The sequence below is a fragment of the Erpetoichthys calabaricus genome, chromosome 9, assembly GCF_900747795.2.
Source record: "Erpetoichthys calabaricus chromosome 9, fErpCal1.3, whole genome shotgun sequence".
NCBI classification, from domain to species: Eukaryota; Metazoa; Chordata; class Cladistia; order Polypteriformes; family Polypteridae; genus Erpetoichthys; species Erpetoichthys calabaricus.
Window position 1 is genome coordinate 181,938,881 of NC_041402.2, and position 20,434 is coordinate 181,959,314.

Here is a 20,434-nt window from a genome sequence, read left to right on the forward strand (position 1 = left end):
TGGGCTTAAATGTGGCTGTTTTGTCAAGCGATATGCTTCCTGCATGGTGCTTCGCATACTTAAAAGCTCGAACGGCACGTATTGATTTTTAATTGTTTGTTTTTCTCTGTCTCTCTCTCTCTCTGACATTCTGTGCTCCTGACGGAGGGCTTGTGAGCAGGGGGGCTGTTCGCACCACTAAACGATACGGACGCTCCTCTAATAAAATGCTGAAAGGCTACCTTAACATTGCTCCCTTCCTAGCAGCTGCGTTGTCCGGCGGTGCTTCACATACTTAAAAGCCAAACAGCCCTATTGATTTCTGATTGTTTGCTTTATTCTGTCTATCTCTCTGACATTATCTGCTCCTAACGCGCACTCCTTTGAAGAGGAAGATATGTTTGCATTCTTTTAATTGTGAGACGGAACTGTCATCTCTGTCTTGTTATGGAGCACAGTTTAAACTTTTGAAAAAGAGACAAATGTTTGTTTGCAGTGTTTGAATAACGTTCCTGTCTCTCTACAACCTCCTGTGTTTCTGCGCAAATCTGTGACCCAAGCATGACAATATAAAAATAACCATATAAACATATGGTTTCTACTTCGCGGATTTTCACCTTTCGCGGGGGGGTCTGGAACGCAACCCCCGCGATAGAGGAGGGTTTACTGTAATCTGTTTTCTTGTGTACCTTAGTATGGGTGGAGTGGTGGCTCTAAGGCTAGGGATCTGCACTGGCAATCGTGAGGTTGCCGGTTCGAATCCCGTAAATGCCAAAAGGGTCTCTGCTCTGTTGGGCCCTTGAGCAAGGTCTTTAACCCGCAATTGCTCTGTCCCGGGTATGACATTAATCTGCATCCAGCCCTGCATATAGGCCCTCCAACCTGCAGGGAAAAACCTGGAGTTTGGTGGCAGAATTGGCACTCCAGCCACCATAAAAAACCTCACTCTGGTTCTACTCCATCTGAACTAGTGTGGTACTGAGGTGCCACCCGTTGCATGGCTGCACTCAGGTCCTAATCTGGGATCCTGAGTTGGTTTGTCGTGTGGTGGGTGCGGCAATGCGCTGTATCAGCGAGTGCTCCTAACCTCCTCCTTAGTATGGCGTACTGTGCATTAGTGTCACTACCGTGAGGATTTGTGAGCGTCACCACTTTATGAGAACTTGTGTAAAACGGGTCGATTGTGTAGTAGTAGTATCCTAGTAGTATCGCTTTAATTTGTTACAAATTGAAATTGTTTCATTTTATAGTACAGAACAGTTTCTACTTTCTAGCATAAGCTTACATTTTAATCATCTTCCTTCACAAAGTTGTCTTGGAAAAGTAAGCAGGTCTACATTTTACATATGTGTATGTACGACTAATACTACCCACACCTCCCACATCCCATTCTATTTTTGGTAAAGTGTGGCGGAAGTGCCCAGACTGGAGCTGTCCGGAAGCCCCCTGGTGGTGGCCACAGACCCCCACCGGGTTGAGCTTCTGAGCTCCAATTCAGTGGCCCCGATGTAAACCAAGAGGGCTGCCCTCTCGTGTCCCAGGGGAGGTACTCCTGGTAGTACGCCCATTCCCTCGGTCTTCTCTTGAAAAGGGCATCCCATCCGGGCAGGATCCCCGGCCATCTATCACATATAAGTACTAAGTTTCCTGCTTTTGTACCCAGCAGAATCATAAAAAATTAGGCCATTGTTCTTTACTTTTTGGAAAACAAGATGTACGGGGAGAAACTCACATATCTCCTAAAATAAGAATAAAAATAATACATTTGAAATGTGACGTACATTCTAAGCAAACGGGACTATCAATCAAATTGTGGTCATCTAAGGTATCAACATCTGCCATGTCCCATTAGCAACTATGTGTGACCAATCATGTTAAACGTTTTCTGATTATGTAATGAGTTCCTTTTTTGAGTAGTGACCAAATCAATGAATTGTATAAATAGAGCGCAGAGGACACTTTTTTCTTTGTAACATGTGGCTAACATGTAATGCACTTGTTACCTCTTGTGAGATTTAGATTAAGAATAATGATTGACGCTTTCTCCTGCCTGTGTTTTATTGCTTAAATCGGGGCATTCCAGTGGTGGGTGTCTGTGTTCATAATTTTCTTCCACACCTGTGTACTACTAAAGAGTCTTTTTATATGGTTATACTGTGCCAGTGTCTGCCAGCTCATTCCAGCCAAAACTCTCAAGTGATACGGTAAGGCCTACAACTGAAAATGCTTGCAATGCCCACTGAGAAAAAAAAAAATAATAATAATAATAATAAAATGCTTCCATTCAGCTGTTTCTTCTCACACTGTTTCTTTACACTGCAGTCACCCCAGTGATTAAGGCGGGCACTTCTCTGGTCACAGCTGTGGTCAGTCAGCCAGCCTTGTTACCCTGTGTGGCAGAGGGACTGCCTGCTCCCACCATCACCTGGAGAAAAGATGGTGGCCTCATCTCACTAGAGGGTACAAGGTGAGTACAGAAGACCAAGAACATTAACATTATCATTGACCAGACTGAGGATCACTTGTCTGTTTTAACACTTGAGGACAAAATGAAAATGAAGTGAGGTAGGAATATCTGTGACTAGAACTAAAGAGCAGCGCCTTGTTTTTAGGCTGCAGCTGCTCCTGCTTTTGCTAATTATTCTGAACAGACACTCTGAATTTAGTCCTTATCCTAATACAGCAAATAATATAAACAGTAACGTATACAATTTTAAAGCTACGCTGAGGGCAGCAGTTGACATAGTAGCCCCTGAAAAAACTGTGAGTAAATATGCCACTATGGAAAAGGCAAGCACTCTGTAAAGTGAAAAGAGACTGTTAGTAGGCTGAGCAAAAATGAGGGGAAACTAAATTAACAGTCCATTATGAAATACCTAAAAGTCACAAATACAGCACAGCCGTCTGACTAGAAGGACAACCCTACTATTTCTAAATTTATAAATGAAAATACAGGAAATATTTTCAGTTATTAAACTGTGCTCCGTCATCAGAATGGCTCCTGAAAACTTCAAGACAAAAAAGTGCAGCTTTTGCACCATTCCTTAAAGAAACAAAATAAACAGTTTGATATGTACAGTAAGTTTGATATGATAGAGAGACATCAAAAGCAAACCCCGTTAAATGTCAGAATGCTCATTACAGTGATTAAGATTCCTTTACTAAAATAAGTTCACCTGAACTTCACAGAATAATCGCTCTTTTAAAAACCGTCTGCTTTTCTCCTTGACTCAGTCACAAAGGAGTTTCTGGGGTACTGATTGACAGCATACTAGAAATAGTTAAACAGTGAACTGCTCATAAGAAACTGGTATTTTTTCCAAATTCTTTAAACCGTTAAACCACTGCTTATGAAAAATTAACTTTAACGATTGTAAACTTTACCCTACGGCTTTTAAGTGAAATGATTGATTAAGTTATGTTTAAGTCTTTCCACAGTTAAATAATTACTTGAATAAAAGGAGAGAAAAGCCAAGCAAAATGACACCTTTTATTGGCTAACTAAAAAGATTACAATATGCAAGCTTTCGAGGCAACTCAGGCCCCTTCTTCAGGCAAGATGTAAATAACTAAATAAATAAAAGGATAAGTTTTAGTCAGATTTTAGACCAATCACAGTCCAGAAACTGTGCTGCTTAACTCTTTCAGGGCTGATGTTGACTTTTGTCAAAATTTAGGGGTAGAGAATGGCAATCAGCTGTAAACTGCGACAAAACTCACACTTATGTTTTAGTTCTACTCTTCTTTGCTTGAAGGAAAGTTCTGTATCTTTATTGATTTGACATCGTGCATGAGTAGTGAAGAGCAAACAACCTCTAAAATGGCAGCAACATCTGGCAAGACTAAAGCAAATGTGCAAAGCAAAATACTCCATGGACATTTTACGTATTATATCCCATATCGCTGAATCAGACTCTGAGTTTGATGCAAGTGATCTGGAGATGGAAAACGAAAGTGAGGTACCAGTATCAGCCTAATTGTGGTGCTGAACACGTTCGTGTAGCCGATATGCCTACAGCAGCATTCGCCTAGGAGGACCACCACTTATGATGACAAGAGATACAAACCACATTGTGTCACATTGTGACTGTCACTGTCACCCACCTGCTGTGTGAAGACAGAGAGGTAGCCAGCCTGCCGTGCATTCCTGCTGGCCATCGAGCAGCCACTGCTGCCAAAGATGCCGAACAGGCACCAACAGCAGCCACAGCATGTAGCAACAGACGTTTTAAGTTGATTTATGTGTGAAACCAGTGCATTGGGTGCTTTTCAGAAAACTGAGTTTTTTGGAAAAAATATTCATCCCTCAAAGAGTTAAAGTGGTTAATGATTTGTTAATGCCAACACAAACAATACTGTATATCTGTTCTTGTGGTAGTGCTGCTGCCTCGCAGTAAGGAGACCTGGGTTCGCTTCCCGGGTCCTCCCTGCGTGGAGTTTGCATGTTCTCCCCGTGTCTGTGTGGGTTTCCTCCCACAGTCCAAAGACATGCAGGTTAGGTGCATTGGCGATCCTAAATTGTCCCTAGTGTGTGCTGTGTGTGTGCCCTGTGGTGGGCTGGTGCCCTGCCCAGGGATTTGTTCCTGCCTTGCGCCCTGTGCTGGCTGGGATTGTCTCCAGCAGACTCCCATGACCCTGTAGTTAGGATATAGCGGGTTGGACAATGACTGACTGGCTGACTGACTGATCTGTTCTTGTTCACTCAGACTTGAGCACAGCATTTGATGCCATACAACACCATATTCTCACATTATTAAACATCATAATCAATGCCTAGAACTCTCTGGTAAAGTTTTAAACTGATTTACGTTTTATATATCGGGTAAAAAAAATAATTTGCTTGTTGTGCTGTTCGTATATCACAGTTCCATGATAGTATGTACAGTTCTGATCCTTTTGTTATACTCAGTAACTGTAAGGAGATGATGAGTTCAAATCCCATATCTTCTCATTATCTGTGTGGGTTGCACACCGTCCCCATGCCCATGTGGGTTTTTAATTTTTTTTCCTGGTGGTCCTGTTTTCTGTGCACAACCCCAAAGGTGTGTATGTTAGATTACTTGGAGATTCTCAACTGCCCAGTGTCAGTGTATATGTGTGTGAGTTGGTGCTGGTGTTCAGTCCAGGCTTATTTCATGCCTTGCACCTGGTGCTGTTGAAATAGGCTTCACACCCCCCCAAACATGACCCTGAATTCAGCTAAACAGATATTAATTGTATAATAAAGCTCAGATGTCTCCTGGTAGTCCTAGAAGTGAAGAACAGCTTAAAAGGGAGATTGAGTTATTGCACAAATCTTTTTGTCTTTTGCCCATCCAGATTCGAACTCCTGTCAGATGGCTCCCTGAGGATCAAGGAAGTACAGCTGTTAGACGTGGGCCGATATTACTGCACCGCTTCGAACGCAGCAGGCTCAGCCCATAATGGGGTTGATCTTCGTGTTTATGGTACTTATAAAATGATCACTTCAACCCACCCAGTTTGGACAATGCAGGTCCAGCATTTCTTCATGACGTCAGACTGCCACTATAACCAGTCTCTTTACAAGAAGCAACTTCCAGCTTCTTAAGTCATAGACCCCTCTACCAATCAGCCTCCACACTGCTGCCTCAAGAAGGTGTTTTTAAAAAATCTTTTTGTTTCTTTCCAGTTAGCCCATCCATCTTGTCCGGGCCTGTTAATGTCACCCTAACTGCTAACCTGCGGTCTCCTCTGAGCTGCGAGGCCACTGGCATGCCTCGGCCACAGGTGACCTGGAAGAAAAATGGAATTCCTCTTGATTTTAGCCCTTATCAGAATAAGTACAGGTAACATGCTGTTGTAATCTTTCTTCTGGAGGGTTTAATTCTCTATTCTGAACTTTTTTGTACACTCATATTTTGTTTTAGGACTTTTTCCATGATTTTATCATTATTGTGACAGTGCCCTTTTGTGCTCTGTTTTTTGATTGGTCACCTCCATTTTCTTTTACAATTCCATTCACGTGACATATTGTGTTACCTTAACCTGCTTATAAAAGATCCTGTGCAAAGTTTTTGCTATCTGGGTATTAGTTCTTGTTGCTAAATTTCTCTACCGTTTCTACTTAGTATTAGTGAAAGACAAAAAGCACTTCTGAGTTGCCATTAGTATTAGGACCTTTTGTTAATATTTTTTAACCTTAATTGTTCAGTTATGTTTTGCGCTTTTCCAAATGATCCTCTGACCGCTTCTGGTATTTCACGCATTGCCTGTTATTTGACGACTCCTCTGCCTTTTGTTTAATTTTTTCGTTGCTACCTTCTTTTATGCTGGCCATATACTGTATGCTTTTTGACACAATTTTCAGTTGCCAACTCATTTTTTTAGGCAGCCCAAATTTCAGGCCCAGTCATTGTTTCCCATGCAGTATGAGTGGGGTTGCAGTGATCGATTACAGGTTACAATTGGGATGTCATACGACTGGAAGAACTTTCGTCACATCATGGTATGTTAAGCTGGACTGAATGTGCTTTGTCAATAAATGGACGCTTGAGGGAGCTGTTGCCCCGTGAATCCCAACAGACAGATGCAGACACAGGTTTAAAAGCACCCAGAAGTATTTTTAAAGTGCCCCAAAGCACCTCCACCACCATAAACAAGTCATAACTATAATAATTACACAATACTAAACACAATGATTCTCCTCCTCTCCTCCCAACTCCAGCTCGCTTGCTGGGTCTCCACTAGTCCTTTTATATAGTCCATGGCCCGGAAGTGCTTATCCTCTTCTGTCCATGTGACTTGTCAGCACTTCCAGGTCAGATGGAGGATCGCATTTTTCTTCAGCCTGGAAGTACTTCTATCCTTCCGCCCCCCATGACTTAGGAGCACTTCCGGGCTATATTGGCAACCGAAATCCCTTTGTCTTTTGACAGCTCCTCCTGGTGGCATCCACGGCACCTAGCAGGGCTGTGTATTCGAACTCCATGTCCCATCATGCCCTGCGGGAATCCAGGGTGCCACTGCACTCCATGGAAGCTGTCATCTAGCGTCTTGGGGGAAGCAGTATCGGCAAGTCTCTGCCTTCCCCCATCCTTTTATTCCACGGCCATCCCGGCCGGGTTGAGCTGCCGGCCATCCATCACAGCTTGTAGAGTTTGAGCACCAACTTTATTGTGCAGTGTGAGCAGTCACTGGACTGCAATTTTTAGATTTTTTAATTCTAACAAAATCTTAACACATGCAATACATTTTGGCTACACTCCGACTATAGCTAAAGGTGACTCAGTTATGATTTTTGCTCTTATTCTCCTTTTTCTTCAGTTGTTCAAGCTAATTTTTCATGTGATCAAAGTCATGAGCGTGTAAAGATATCTAGCCTGCATCTTTACGCTGGTTGACACAAATTCATCAGACAGAAGTGACCTAATAGACCACCATGAGTACCAAACAGTGTTCCTGCTGTGTGCTACTTTACACTGAGTGCAGTTATCACTTCTGTATCAGTAGGTAGAAACCTGTGGACATGAGAAAAGTCCAGAACTAGTGGGAGTGAGATGTGGAGGGTTGTATAACAAATCCATAGTTGGACGATTTCAAAATGTCAAGGGGATTGTTTGTTTGCTTACATCAATTCTTGTCTTCAAGTATCCCTCAGAAAAAATACCTGCTTGAGGAACGCCATTTCCTCCAGTAAACACATAGCAATTGGTCTGTATTGGCTGCCACAAACTGTCCAACCTCGTTGGCATTGCTAGGTGAACAGCGTGTTTGTTTGTCCATGAGCTCTGCAGGTGTGGACTACATGAGGCTGACGCAAATAAATGACCTTTATGATGTCCAGCTGATTAGAGTAAATTTCCAGACACTTCTGATTCAAGTGGTCAAACACAAGTCGCATATGTTTGTATCAGCATCACATACCAAAGTGGTCTGAATATGATCTGAAAAGATTTTTTCCAATTAATATTTTGATGTTTACACTTCTCTAAAATGTTTTGTGTCATATGAAGAGAACTGAGCTGCAGTATGAACAGTGGCTTTGCTGTTTTAATGAATTCCTGGCTAATCTTACTCACTTCCTTATCATCCACATTGTTGTTTTATTATTTGTACATCTCATTCACCCCGTGACCCTGTGTTAGGATATAGCGGGTTGGACAATGTCTGACTGACTGACTGACTGACTGACATCTCATTCAAATGTGGTGTATTTTTTGCAGATTGCTTGCTTCTGGTTCTTTGATAATAACCTCTCCCACCATTGAAGATGAAGGGGTGTTTGAATGCATGGCCACCAATGAGGCTGGAGAGGAGCACAGGACCATTGATGTTTCGGTGCAGGGTGAGTCAGAGTGCAGCAAGCTTTTATTTTAGACGGGAGAAAAAGACATTTGGACCCTGGTTCCTGGTGCTTTGGGGCAGCAGCCTTAACCAAAGAGACAACATTTTGCCAGTTACATTGCTCATGTTTCTAAGTGTGTCCTTGTATTATTGTAGTATTTCCCTCTACTTGCCCTTTACCTGTTTTCCCTCAAGGGTAAGTGTACTCATCAAGTTTGTTATCGGGTTGGTCTACTGTTGCACTTTAAGATGAACACACACAGACATAGCTATACGCATACACACAGACTCAACCACAACAGTGCCCAATGAATGACACACACACAGCTGGTTAACCTCTGGCACTTTAAACCACACAAGTGCCTTAGGAATAACACGGCCTGTCACTCAGCACTTCAAGAGACTTACTTATTATCAGCATGAACAACATACGATGTTTTAGTGATATCTCAGACCTAAATATTACTTTTGGTCTCCAAGAATACATTTAAACATACAAAGACTCAGCACTCTTGACTATAGGCCATTTATCAGCCAAGAATACCTTCTTTACGTACCGTTCCCTGCTCAAACTCTCAGCCTAATAAACCTCGCAGCACGGAGCGTATGGCAAATCTCCAGCTGCACTAGGTGCTAAAAGAAATCTAACTTATTATTTAAATCACTCTAGACATTAAGAAAACGCATAGAAAGTTAAAAGCAGCATGGTATTTATTGCAATAATAATAATAATACTAGTGAAACAAAAAATAATAGAAAATAGGTACTGATAGGAAAGTCTGAATATATATAGTCTTTAAAAAAAGCTTACGAAAAAAAGTAGAGATGACAAGGATGAATGTCCCAGGGGGGCATTTGCTTTAGCAATTGACGTTCATGAAAATGCTGTTAACTAATGTGTCTTCGTTGTCTTCTCTGACGTCGCTCTCCCATCGTTGCTGTTTCTCTTCTTATTCGTTGCTTTCAAATGAGACATATTTATTATAAAGTTTCATGCCGTGGTTTCACAACACAAGAATGTTCCGTGCACCTGATTGGCTGGCTGTCAATATGTTGGACGAATTTTGCTCAAACTCTTTAATCTATCTTTTCCCAGATAATAAAGTGTTTTGATATTGCCTCATGTCCTCCTTTCCCAGGCTGTAAACCAAATTGTTGTCCCAGATGTCCATCCATAAAGTAATCAATAGCCTGAGACATGGCTCAATCTTCCTCTCCCAGGCTATAACACCAATTTAGCACTATGCTCTGAACAACTGTTATAAAAGTGAGGTGTAAGGAAAGAGGATATGCCTTTTTATGCCTCCTACATCTGAATTCATTGTTGGGATTGAGCAAAATGTAATAATAATTTGTAGATTTTGTACACCATAACAGTCCTAAAATGGACTCGTACCCTGTACAGAGTTGTTTCCTGCCTTGCTTACCAGTCCTGCTGGAATAGGTACCAGCTGTATGACCCAGAACTAGATAAATAGATTAGAAATGAATGGGTGGGTTTTTTAAAGGGCAGCAATTGTCCTCACTATGTATTTACTCAGATACTTGTATTAAAAGTGTACATCAGTTTTGTTCTCTTTGGTTCTACTCAACAGTGCCTCCAACCATCGTAGATGACTCACCTGATATCACTGTGACCAAGATGGCAGCTGTTGTCCTTCCTTGCTATGCTACAGGTCAGCCAGAGCCTGTGGTTACCTGGACAATGGGAGGAGGCCAGCTGGGAAGCAGAGGAGCCGATTACAGAGTCCTGCCAACAGGTGAGCATAAGGGTGAAAGGAAATGGCAATCAGGTCTGGGCTCCACTGGAATGTGATTGTGCATTTGGCTGAAAGCTATTCATTATCAAAACTCAGTAATAATGATTAATGTTCATTTATTGAACAAAATAAAAAAGAACAAAAGAAAAGAAGAAGTCAAATACAAAAAGCAAAGAGTACAGGAATTAAAAACGCAAAAGGTCTAGACGAAAGGAAAAAAAGAAATAATAACTACCGAATCAAAAGTCAGGAAGACAGCACTTGAAAATATGATAAAATAGGGAACACTCTGACCTCTGGTCCTCATAATTTGTGTTTTTTTTGCACTTCTCATAAAACACATCACTCCATGACATTCTGATTAGGCTGCCACTACTTTTGTTGGCCTGTGCAATGTGCTTCACTGCCATCAGATGTTGCTGTGGTTCTTTTCCTGACAGCCATGCTATGTGATCACACCATGCAGTACCACTCATTGTGTGGAAGACCTAAAGCCCTATGGTGTAGCTCAGGGATGGGCAATGTCGGTCCTGGAGAGCCGTAGTGACTGAAGGTTTTTGTTCCAACCCAGTCTCTTAATGAGAAGTTAATTATTGCTGATGAAGCACTTTTTGCTTAAGTGACATTTTAGTGGTCTCGCTTGTTAAGGTTCCTGATATCCTTGGACAGGAAAAAAATCTACGATATAAGAACCTTGCATTGCAGACTAACATGCCATGAAATTAAATAAGGACTGAGATTGGCAATGATTGGTTTCTAATTGAGCAATTGGGTTGCAATGAAAACCTGTAGCCACTGAGGCTCTCCAGGACCGACATTGCCCACCCCAGGTGTAGCGGAGGAAGCTCCCTCCTCCAATTCATTGGTGGTTTATGACTTTCTGTCATAGTGTTTGCAATGAATAATATCAGTTGACCTGTGCAAAATGCGCCACTGTCAGCAACGCTTGCTGCAGTTATTTTCCAGCCAGCACCATCATGTGCCTGTGCCTCTGTTATTTTCCTTTCAACCAGGGCACATAGCTGTACCGCTGCTTGCTAAGAGATTGACTTAAAGATGAATTACGTGGCCTTGGTAGCTGCAGGCACCAGCAAGGCATTCTTGGGTCATATTGTGCATATCACCTCATATGCTCTTGATTAAGACCAAGATCAAGGTTCAAGGTCCAGTGGTTCATGAGCTTTTGTGTGACAAAAAGATAACCAAAGTCTAAATACAAATACCCAATACAAAAATCCAAAAATCCAGAATCCATGGGATCACACTCCTCAGCCTCCCTGGTAAGGTCTATTCAGGGGTGCTGGAGAAGAGAGTTCGGTCAATGGTCAAATCTCGGATTCAAGTTTAACAATACGGATTCCGTCCCGGCCGTGGAACATTGGACCAGCTCTACACCCTGGCCAGGATCCTGGAGGGGGCATGGGCGTTTTGCCCAACCAGTCCACATGTGTTTTGTGGATTTGGAGAAGGCATTCGACCGTATCCCTCGAAGCATCCTGTGGGGTGTGCTCCAAGAGTACGGGGTACAAGGCTCGTTGTTACGAGCCATCCAGTCCCTGTACAGGAGGAGCAGGAGCTTGGTCCGCATTGCCGGTAATAAGTCGGATTCGTTTCCTGTTGAGGTTGGACTCCGCCAGGGCTGCCCTTTGTCACCGATTCTGTTCATAAGTTATATGGACAGAATTTCTAGGTGCAGCCAAGGAGGAGAGGGGGTCTTGTTCGGTGACCTCAGAATCTCGTCTCTGCTATTTGCGGATGACGTGGTTCTGTTGGCTTCATCGGACAGTGACCTCCAGCTCTCACTGGAGCCCTTTCGCAGCCGAGTGCGAAGCAGTGGGGATGAGAGTCAGCACCTCTAAATCCAAGGCCATGGGTTTCAGCCGGAAAAGGGTGGAATGCTCTTTACGGGTTGGGAGCACAGTACTGCTTCAAGTGGTGGAGTTCAAGTATCTCGGGGTCTTGTTCACGAGTGAGGGAAGAATGGAGCGGGAGGTTGACAGATGGATCGGTGCGGCATCCACAGTAATGCGGGCTCTGCAACAGTCCATTGTGGTGAAGCGAGAGCTGAGCCAAAAGGCGAGGCTGTTGATTTACCAGTAGGTCTACGTTCTTACCCTCACCTATGGCCACGAACTTTGGGTAGTGACCGAAAGAGCAAGATCGCGGATACAAGTGGCCGAAATGAGTTTTCTCCGCAGGGTGGCTGGACTTTCCCTTAGAGAGAGGGTGAGGAGTTCAGTTTTTCGGGAGAGACTCAGAGTAGAGTCGCTGCTCCTCTGCATTGAGAGGAGTCAGTTGAGGTGGTTCGGGCATCTGGTTAGGATGCCCCCTGGATGCCTCCCTGGGGGAGTGTTCCAGGCATGCCCCACTGGGAGAAGACCACGGGGCAGACCCAGGACACGCTGGAGGGATTATATCTCCCGGCTGGCCCTGGAGCGCCTCGGGGTCCTCCCAGAGGAGCTGAAGGAGGTGGCTGGGGAGAGGGAGGTCTGGGCTTCCCTGCTTAGGCTGCTGCCCCCGCGACCTGACCTCAGATAAGCGGTGGATAATGGATGGATGGATGGATGGAAAAATCCAGAAACCAAGATTATTATACCTCTGGTATAAAAAGGCTGGTGTTCCCTTAAAGGGGCAGTTAAAACATCTGGATATGAAGGGCGAGACAAAAGAGTACTCAAAGCTCAATACAAATTCTAAACCATAAGTTCAAAAAAGTATAAAGTGTAATAAATCATCCATCAAAATTTCGTATATTTTCTTTTTATGAGGATATCAGTCTATTTTTAACATTTGTTTTTTAAGTTTTATTGTTCTGGCCATAATACCATTTTGAGAATTGTTTGTTTTTGATGGCTATAGTCATCTTCTTTATTGTTGCTTGGGGAGTTGCCAGTCATGTGACTTGGCGATCATCATGCTCCAACTACATGAGATGGCAACACACAGCAACTTATTACCTAGTATCGGATCAGTTTCAGAAAAAGAGGTCAAAAGAAACTCCTTGAAGAATTAGGATAGTTAATGAGCAAAAAAATCAAGTTAGCATTTTGGTTCTGAGATCCCAGACTGCTTTTGACTATGATTTTACCAGTCCCTTTAGTGCTTTCAATCTCCTGGTGCACCTTGTTTTCTTAGATACTAGGGGGCTCAGCCCTCTGGTCGTTTTGCTTGCCAACCCCGGTGCGGGCCCTATGTGCTCGTCATTTCCTGGATCTGCCACTTGTGACGAATTGTGCTGTGCTTTTGGATAAACACGAATATCAACTCTGTCTTTGATAGGATGACGTATGAGCAGCTCAATTCGTTTTGTGATAAGGGAGAGCTTTAGTTCATAAAGGCTAGGATAATTTGCCTAACATAACTGTAAGCCCCACACTTTTTACCCCAACTGAAAGCAAGAGAATGGCATTGCTAATCGAACAGCCTATGTTTTGTAAAGACAGAGAGAGGTTGGGAGCGTGTGCAGTTTACAGCGTGTTGCCGCACCCACCACACAGCAAACCACCCAGATTGAGATCTGACTGCAGCCGTGCAACGGGCAACACCTCAGCACCACACTGAACAGTGTGAGGTTTTTTACAGTAACTGGAGTGCCAGTCCTGCCACCAACCCCCGAGTTTGCCCTGTAGGTTGGAGGACCTGCTTGCAGGGCTGGATGCAGATTAACGTCACACGCAGGACGGAGCAACTGCAGGTTAAGGGCCTTGCTCAGGGGCCCAACGGAGTTGAGTCAAGGTACCAGATGTAAAGGCCAACCTCGACACAGACAGAGACTAGAGGCGCAAATACCAAAAACACATGTGATTGTATTTATCTACAGTGTCCAACAGCCCAAACACACACTTTTCCTTTCCATTTCTCTCACATCTCTTTCTTCTTTACTTTTATCTCTCTCAGTCCTTTTCTCTATTTCTCCTCCACTCCTCCGCAGCAAACTTTGTCCTCCTCCTTCTGACTCTCGCTCCCGGAGTAGTGTCTGTTGGCCCCTTATATAGGGCACCTGGAAGTGCTCCAGGTGTCTGATGATGTATTTCTTGCAGCACTTCTGGGCGTGGAGGAAGAACTGCTGTCCAGGGCTCAGAAGTAATTGCAGCACCCCCTGGCGGCGCCCGTGAATCCCCACAGGGCTGTACCAAACTCCAACTCCCATGAAGCTCTACGGGGGTCCGAGGCACCGCTGCAACCCAGGGGGGCTGACATCTGACATTCCGGGAGAGGTAATGCTCTGGCCATACTTGCATACTGAGCAAGGGCCCCAGCCGTCCACCACACAAAATGTGGATGGATTAAAAGTCTGACAACAAAATCTTATCATTAAGTAGGAACTTCTTATATATTGTGAAGAGGGGGACTGAACGCACCCCTAGAAGACCTCCTCTTAAATGGTGACACAATCGGAAAACAAATACAGGGGGTCCTCGGGTTACAACACAGTTCCGTTCCTACAACAGTGATGTAACCCGAATTTTGGTGTAAGTCACTTACCCATCCTAACACATTTGCAAAGTCATAATCTAGAACATAAAAACACAACTAAGCCACAGAATAAGGAAAAGGACATAAATATACTGTTCTGTACACTGTACTGTAGTAACAGAAAAAATGACAAGAAATGAATGTAAAAAAAATTCCTTACCTTTATTCCTTCTAATCTCTATACATTGTCTAATTTCACTTCCATCGTGATGGGTTTCCTCTTCTTCGAAGCACTACCATCTGAAGACTCTGACTTTCGTTTAGGAGCCATGATAAGGGCCACAATGTCAGCAAACAAAGCAACACAAGCAGAACACTTGTGCCATGCACAACCAAACTAGTTCGCCCACGTAGTCTGTAAGTACGACACTCACATCTCAATTTTTTAAAGTTTTATGGGAGTGTAAACTTGAAACTTCGTAACCCGAGGACCCCCAGTAGAGTTTTATTTTTACCTCCTCTTTGCTTGATTAGCTGCTGGCTGCTGCTGCTGTGCCGCGTGATCTGCTTCTCGCATGGCGCTTCGAACATTTAAAAGCCTGTACAGCAGCTGTCCTTTTGTCTTTTTGTCTTGTCTCTCTTCTCCCCAGACATCCTCTGCTTTATTATGCTGTATACAAATAAAGTTCATGTTTCTTGAAAACCCTGAATGAATCTGTGCAACTGTGTGACCCAAGCCTTACAATATAAATACCACAGTTGATGAATATTACACAGGTATAATCTTATCATTTTCATGGTAAATATACTGGCACATGAAGTCTTTGTTACACGGAAAATTTCCAATACAGTATACAGATTTGTTCAGGACAGTGAACTATTCAAAAGAGCTGATGTTTAGTTGTGACATGTCATTCATCCTAATCAAGTGAGGGTTCAGTGCTGAATTCATGCTGCAAGATCTCAGATTCTAAAGAGAAAACAAATTATGAACAATCACCTCTTAGTAATAATATCAGGTGACCGACTACAATCCATGTGTGGTATGGGGAAAAAGCATAATTTGTGACAGATAAAAGCCACTGCCGGCATGTTTTAAATAAGTCGTGGTACATGGGGAACTTTTTAAGGATACAATGCATTTCATTGTAATCACATTTCACCCAGAAAGTGAATGGAAATGGACGCTCAACAAAGAAAGATCCAAAAACAATAGCTTGCATTATCTGCCGGGACAGCAGGGTTGACAATAAACAAATATGCCAGAATTGTTTTGAGGATGATGTTGTGAAGCTGGGTCTTGATGCCTTTTTTCATGTGTTCCGGAATCCAGAGCACATTATTGAGTCTGCCCAAGATATAACAAAAGCATTCATGGATCTCATGATAGACTATGGAATTCATTGTTTATTATGAAATGATTTGCTGAATGATTTGCTTATTCTTGCTGCTGTGTCGAATTCGTTCACTACGTGTTTCTGGCTACATCAAGGCTGTATCTCATTTGTGTTTTTCATGGACAGGATGTCAAGGTTCAGCCAAGGATGTGAGGGTGTCTAGTTGGGGAGGACAGGGGTATCATCTTTGCTCTGTCCAGATGACATTATCCTCTTTCCCTCATTGGACTGTGACCCCCGGCATGCCCTTGGGTGATGTGCTGCCAAATGTGAATCACCGTGGGATGAGGATCAGCACCTCAACATCTGAGGTCATTGTTCTCTCTTGGAAAAGACTGAGTGGGGACAACTGTCTTTAGTGAAGGAGTTCAAGTGTCTCAAGATCTTGTTCATGAGTGACAGAAATAGTGAAAGTGAGATTGACAAGCAGATTGTTCTGCATGCACTGCACCGGTCCGTAGTGGTGAAGTGTGAGCTGAGTCTAGAACAATCTAGACGAGAACAGGCCATTCAGCCCAACAAAGCTCACCAGTCCTATCCACTCATTTCTTCCAAAAAAACATCAAGTCGAGTTTTGAAAGTCCCTAAAATCTTAAAAGACCCTAAAGTCTAAAGACAAACCTCTTGGTTTATCAGTCAATCTACATTCCTGTCCTCACTTATGGTCATAAGCTGTGAGTAATGACCAAAAGAAAGAGAACGCGAGTACAAGTGGAAGAAATGAGGTTTCTTCTCAGGTTTGCTGGGGTGACGCTTTGTGATAAGAGTGAGAAGCTGTGCGATTCAGGAGAGCCTCAGAGTAGAGCTGCTGCTCTTCTGGATCAAGAGGAACCAGTTGAGATGCCTTTGGAATGTTGAAAGGATGCCACCCGGTCGGCTCCCTCTAGTGCTGCTCCGGGCATTCCTACTGGGCAGGGACCTTGCTGCAGACCCAGGGCAAGCTTGTAGGGACTGTTTCTCGCAGCAAGCTTGGGAACACCTAGGAATTCTGCAAGAAGAAATCTGAAGTTGGGGACAGGGAAGTCTAGGCTGGCCTCCTTGATCTGTTGGCCCGACCCACACCAGAAAAGTGGTTTTAGACAACGAGATGAGATAAATGATTTGCTCAAACTTAAATCACAGTGAGTTAGCTTTGCAAGAACATCTGTGCCACTTACACATAAAGAAAGATGTTAATTTCCCATCTGGAAGCATTTTCAAGAGCTATTTCCAATTGCATCTGCCCGTCGTTTACTGTTTAACTAAATATCTTTTTTTCTTGGTTCCATATGTCTAGATAAGACAATGGATGTACCCAGTTGAGGTCTCAGCTAGTTTTAGAGCAGCATCAGCTATGGCTTTACAAGGAAATCTTCAAGTGACAGTCCTAGGTACAGCTACTCCATACAAATTGTAATGGCTGTGATTGGGTGGCCACCATTCTTTATTTCCTCTTTTTGCCCACTCTCGAGTTTTTTCTCTTCTGCTGCGGTGATGATGTCTGTCCAAATAGCAAGTCGCCAGGCACATTGATCAGTCTCCATTTTTTCTCATGTATCCACGCTGATGCCAGCAGATTTCAAGTCACAATTTCAGACATCTTTGTAGTGCAGCACCGGGCGTCTTACCCACAACAAGGTCTCTATACAGGGTATGGGTGGGATTGTCTTGCATGCAATAAACATGATCAAGCCAACATAACTGTCTCGGTTATGAGGAGGACAAACATGCTTGGCATGGTGACCTCCTCCAGGACATACTTATTTGGTACATGATCCTTCCAAAAGATGCAGAGGATCTGGCACAGAAATGGAAGTGGAAGGTGTTAAGGTGGTGCTCTTGGTGTACATGCAGTAGGTGGACCAGGTCTCACTGCTATAGAGGAGGATGCTTATCACACAGGCCCTGAACAGAGATATTGGTGGGCTTGCTGTTTTATTACATATACTTGGACAGCTTAGCCACAGCAGTAGCAGCTTTCTCAATACACTTTTTGAGCTCTGGGTCTCGGGCCAGGATGCTGGAGTCTGTTGAACCCTGGTAAGCAAGCACATCTGCCACATACCCATGATCCCACGAGGCCCATGATCTCAGTCATCTTCAAATTACTGGTGAGTCATAACTCTTTACAAGCATGAAACGAGTTATGGGCAAATATCTCTAAGGGGGGAAAAAAATCACCAGACTCATTTCCTGTCTGGTGTAGAAATTTTGCTGAAACGTGTGTTGTGGTTGTTTTGCCTTTTGCCTATTATGATGACAATCTTGGCTTTGTGGAAGACAGAAACAACATTTGAAGCTCAAAAGTGCTTGGAGCGTGGATGTTCTCAGTTTCACATACAGGAATCAAGAAACAGGAAAGTGCAATTGCTAGATAACAGCAAGGGAGAGATTTCCATGCAGTGTATGTTCCTGTAGAGAAAATGAAGCAATCTGCACAAAGGTGTGTTCTGGTCTGTCATTGTGCAGAAAGCACGCAGCATTTTCAAACACACTGAGCTCCTGTGTGGGTATGTGAACAAGAGCCATGAACTTGACTGTACCAGTGTGCTGCAGACTATACTGGCTGCAAGAAAGATGCAGCTTAACTCTTAAATGTGAGTGGGGCTTTAGAAAGCAATACTCCTTCTTTTCCATGCAGAGAAAAAACTTTTAAAAACCCATAAAAGTCTTTTTAGTGACTTTTGCAATTGTGAAATCACATACTGATTTTTTTTTTTTTGCATTGTATTTGTGCAGCGTAGGTGAAACAAAACTATTTTGCTCATCACCAAGTATGAGGGCACATCTTGAGGCCATTTTACAGAATGCTCGCCCTGGTCTGTTTATAGTACAAGCATTCATTGAGCATCACTGCACGGCTGCAGAACCCCCACAAAGTTTTATCTTTACCTTTAAAATGTGATAAGAAAGAGTCAAAGACATCATAAAGATTTGGGGAAGCCACCCGTATATTGTCTTTCCTGGCTGCAAAAGTTTGAATTGAAGTAGCATGATGTGCATAGAACAGAGTCCAGAACAGAACTGATGTCATTTTTACCTACAAGGTTTTTTTTTTGGGAGGTTTTCCTTGTCTTCTTAGTGAGTCAAGGCTGGGGGGCTGTCAAGAGGCAGGGCCTGTTAAAGTCCATTGCGGCACTTCCTGTGTGATTTTGAGCTATACAAAAATAAACTGTATTGTATTGTATGGAGACAAGATGGCGGTTTAACTACTAAAACGGGAAATTACGTCATTGGCACCGGAACTGGAAGTGATGTCTTCATGACCGGAAGTGACATCTTCCTGTCTGGTAGTGACATCATTGGCGGTGCCGGAACTGGAAGTGATGTTTTCTTGACCGGGAGTGACGTCATTGTTGGCGCCGGAACCAAGTAGGATTTCCTGAGAATGGTCTGCAAGAGACTGAGAGAGACAGTTAGCACACTCCGCCGCCCCCTGGTCTGGCATATAATTACTATTTTGTAGGCCCTTTAGCTGTTTCCCATGCGCACGTGTGTGACAGCATATTAATCTTGCAAATATTTGATGATCATGAACATTTGTACGGGCAGAAATTAAAATATTTGCCTTTACGTATTAATCTTGTAAATATTTGCATTTCTGCCCACACAAACGTTGATCTTATCCCAGAGTCTGGACAATTCCTTACCATATATTTGTGCACATTTGGCTATCTCTGTGTTTTCTTTTAATGTTGGATTGTATAGGTGCGGGTAGCGACGAATCACTTCACACAACTGTACCTTGAATGAGTCCATGTTTTCTGTGTATAGCCCATGCACATTCAATACGCACAGTTGCACACAGGACCACGCATCTCAAAACTATGAAGGCTTGCAGTCCATGAGCTATAAGTTCTGATGACATTTATGCCACACACACCCTCGTGGCAATGGAGGTCTTTACTGAGACCCTGTTTGTCTATTTTATATTTATAAAATGCAGGTTGGTAAGGAAGACATCACACTGCAACAGAAGAGTTTGTGAGAGACATACTGTAGATTAGAATTGGGGGAAGCGCCTGGTAAGAAGCCAGGAAAAACAATACCACATTTCTGTTTAAAGGCAGGAGACTGATCATCTGTCCTGTGTGCAGGAAGTATAAAGATATCAATATTTTAATAAGGAGGTAATAATCAATAAGAGTGAAAATAAATTCGACAGTTAAACCAGTAAACCACATGGCTTACATTAGAACTGTGCCGTTTCAAACATATGAACCAGTAAGTAGTTCACAAAAGGAATTTTTAATAAAAACAATAAATCTCAATAATTTACCATAAAACAGACCCAGCCACTTGAACACTTGCAGACACAGAGTCAGTAAATGGTCATATTATTGTCTCATGTTGGTAGAGGTCTGGCCACCCCACAGACTACAAATTATAGCACCTGTATTAGGTGGGCCCAGAGGGGCTCAGATCTTTTGTTATTTTGCCACTTTTCTTGTAATTAACTAGGGGGCTTTGCCCCCTGCTCACTTTGCTCACTACAAACCCAAGGCCTGCGCTACGCAACAGCCACTTCGGGTCTCTGCCTCTAGCGTTGTGAAGAGGGGGACTGAATGCACCGCAAGGAGATGCGATTGCTCCTCCGTA

The 20,434-nt window shown here is 43.2% G+C and overlaps 1 protein-coding gene across 1 annotated transcript in view; it reads left to right on the forward strand.

Moving 5' to 3' along the window:
* Positions 1-20,434, forward strand: part of hmcn2 (hemicentin 2) — a 224,697-nt gene that overhangs the window by 143,034 nt on the left and 61,229 nt on the right. Inside the window, 5 exon segments of the mRNA XM_028808536.2 lie at positions 2,302-2,446; positions 5,299-5,426; positions 5,630-5,786; positions 8,163-8,284; positions 9,879-10,043. Of these exon segments, the coding sequence (XP_028664369.2) occupies positions 2,302-2,446; positions 5,299-5,426; positions 5,630-5,786; positions 8,163-8,284; positions 9,879-10,043 (717 nt within the window).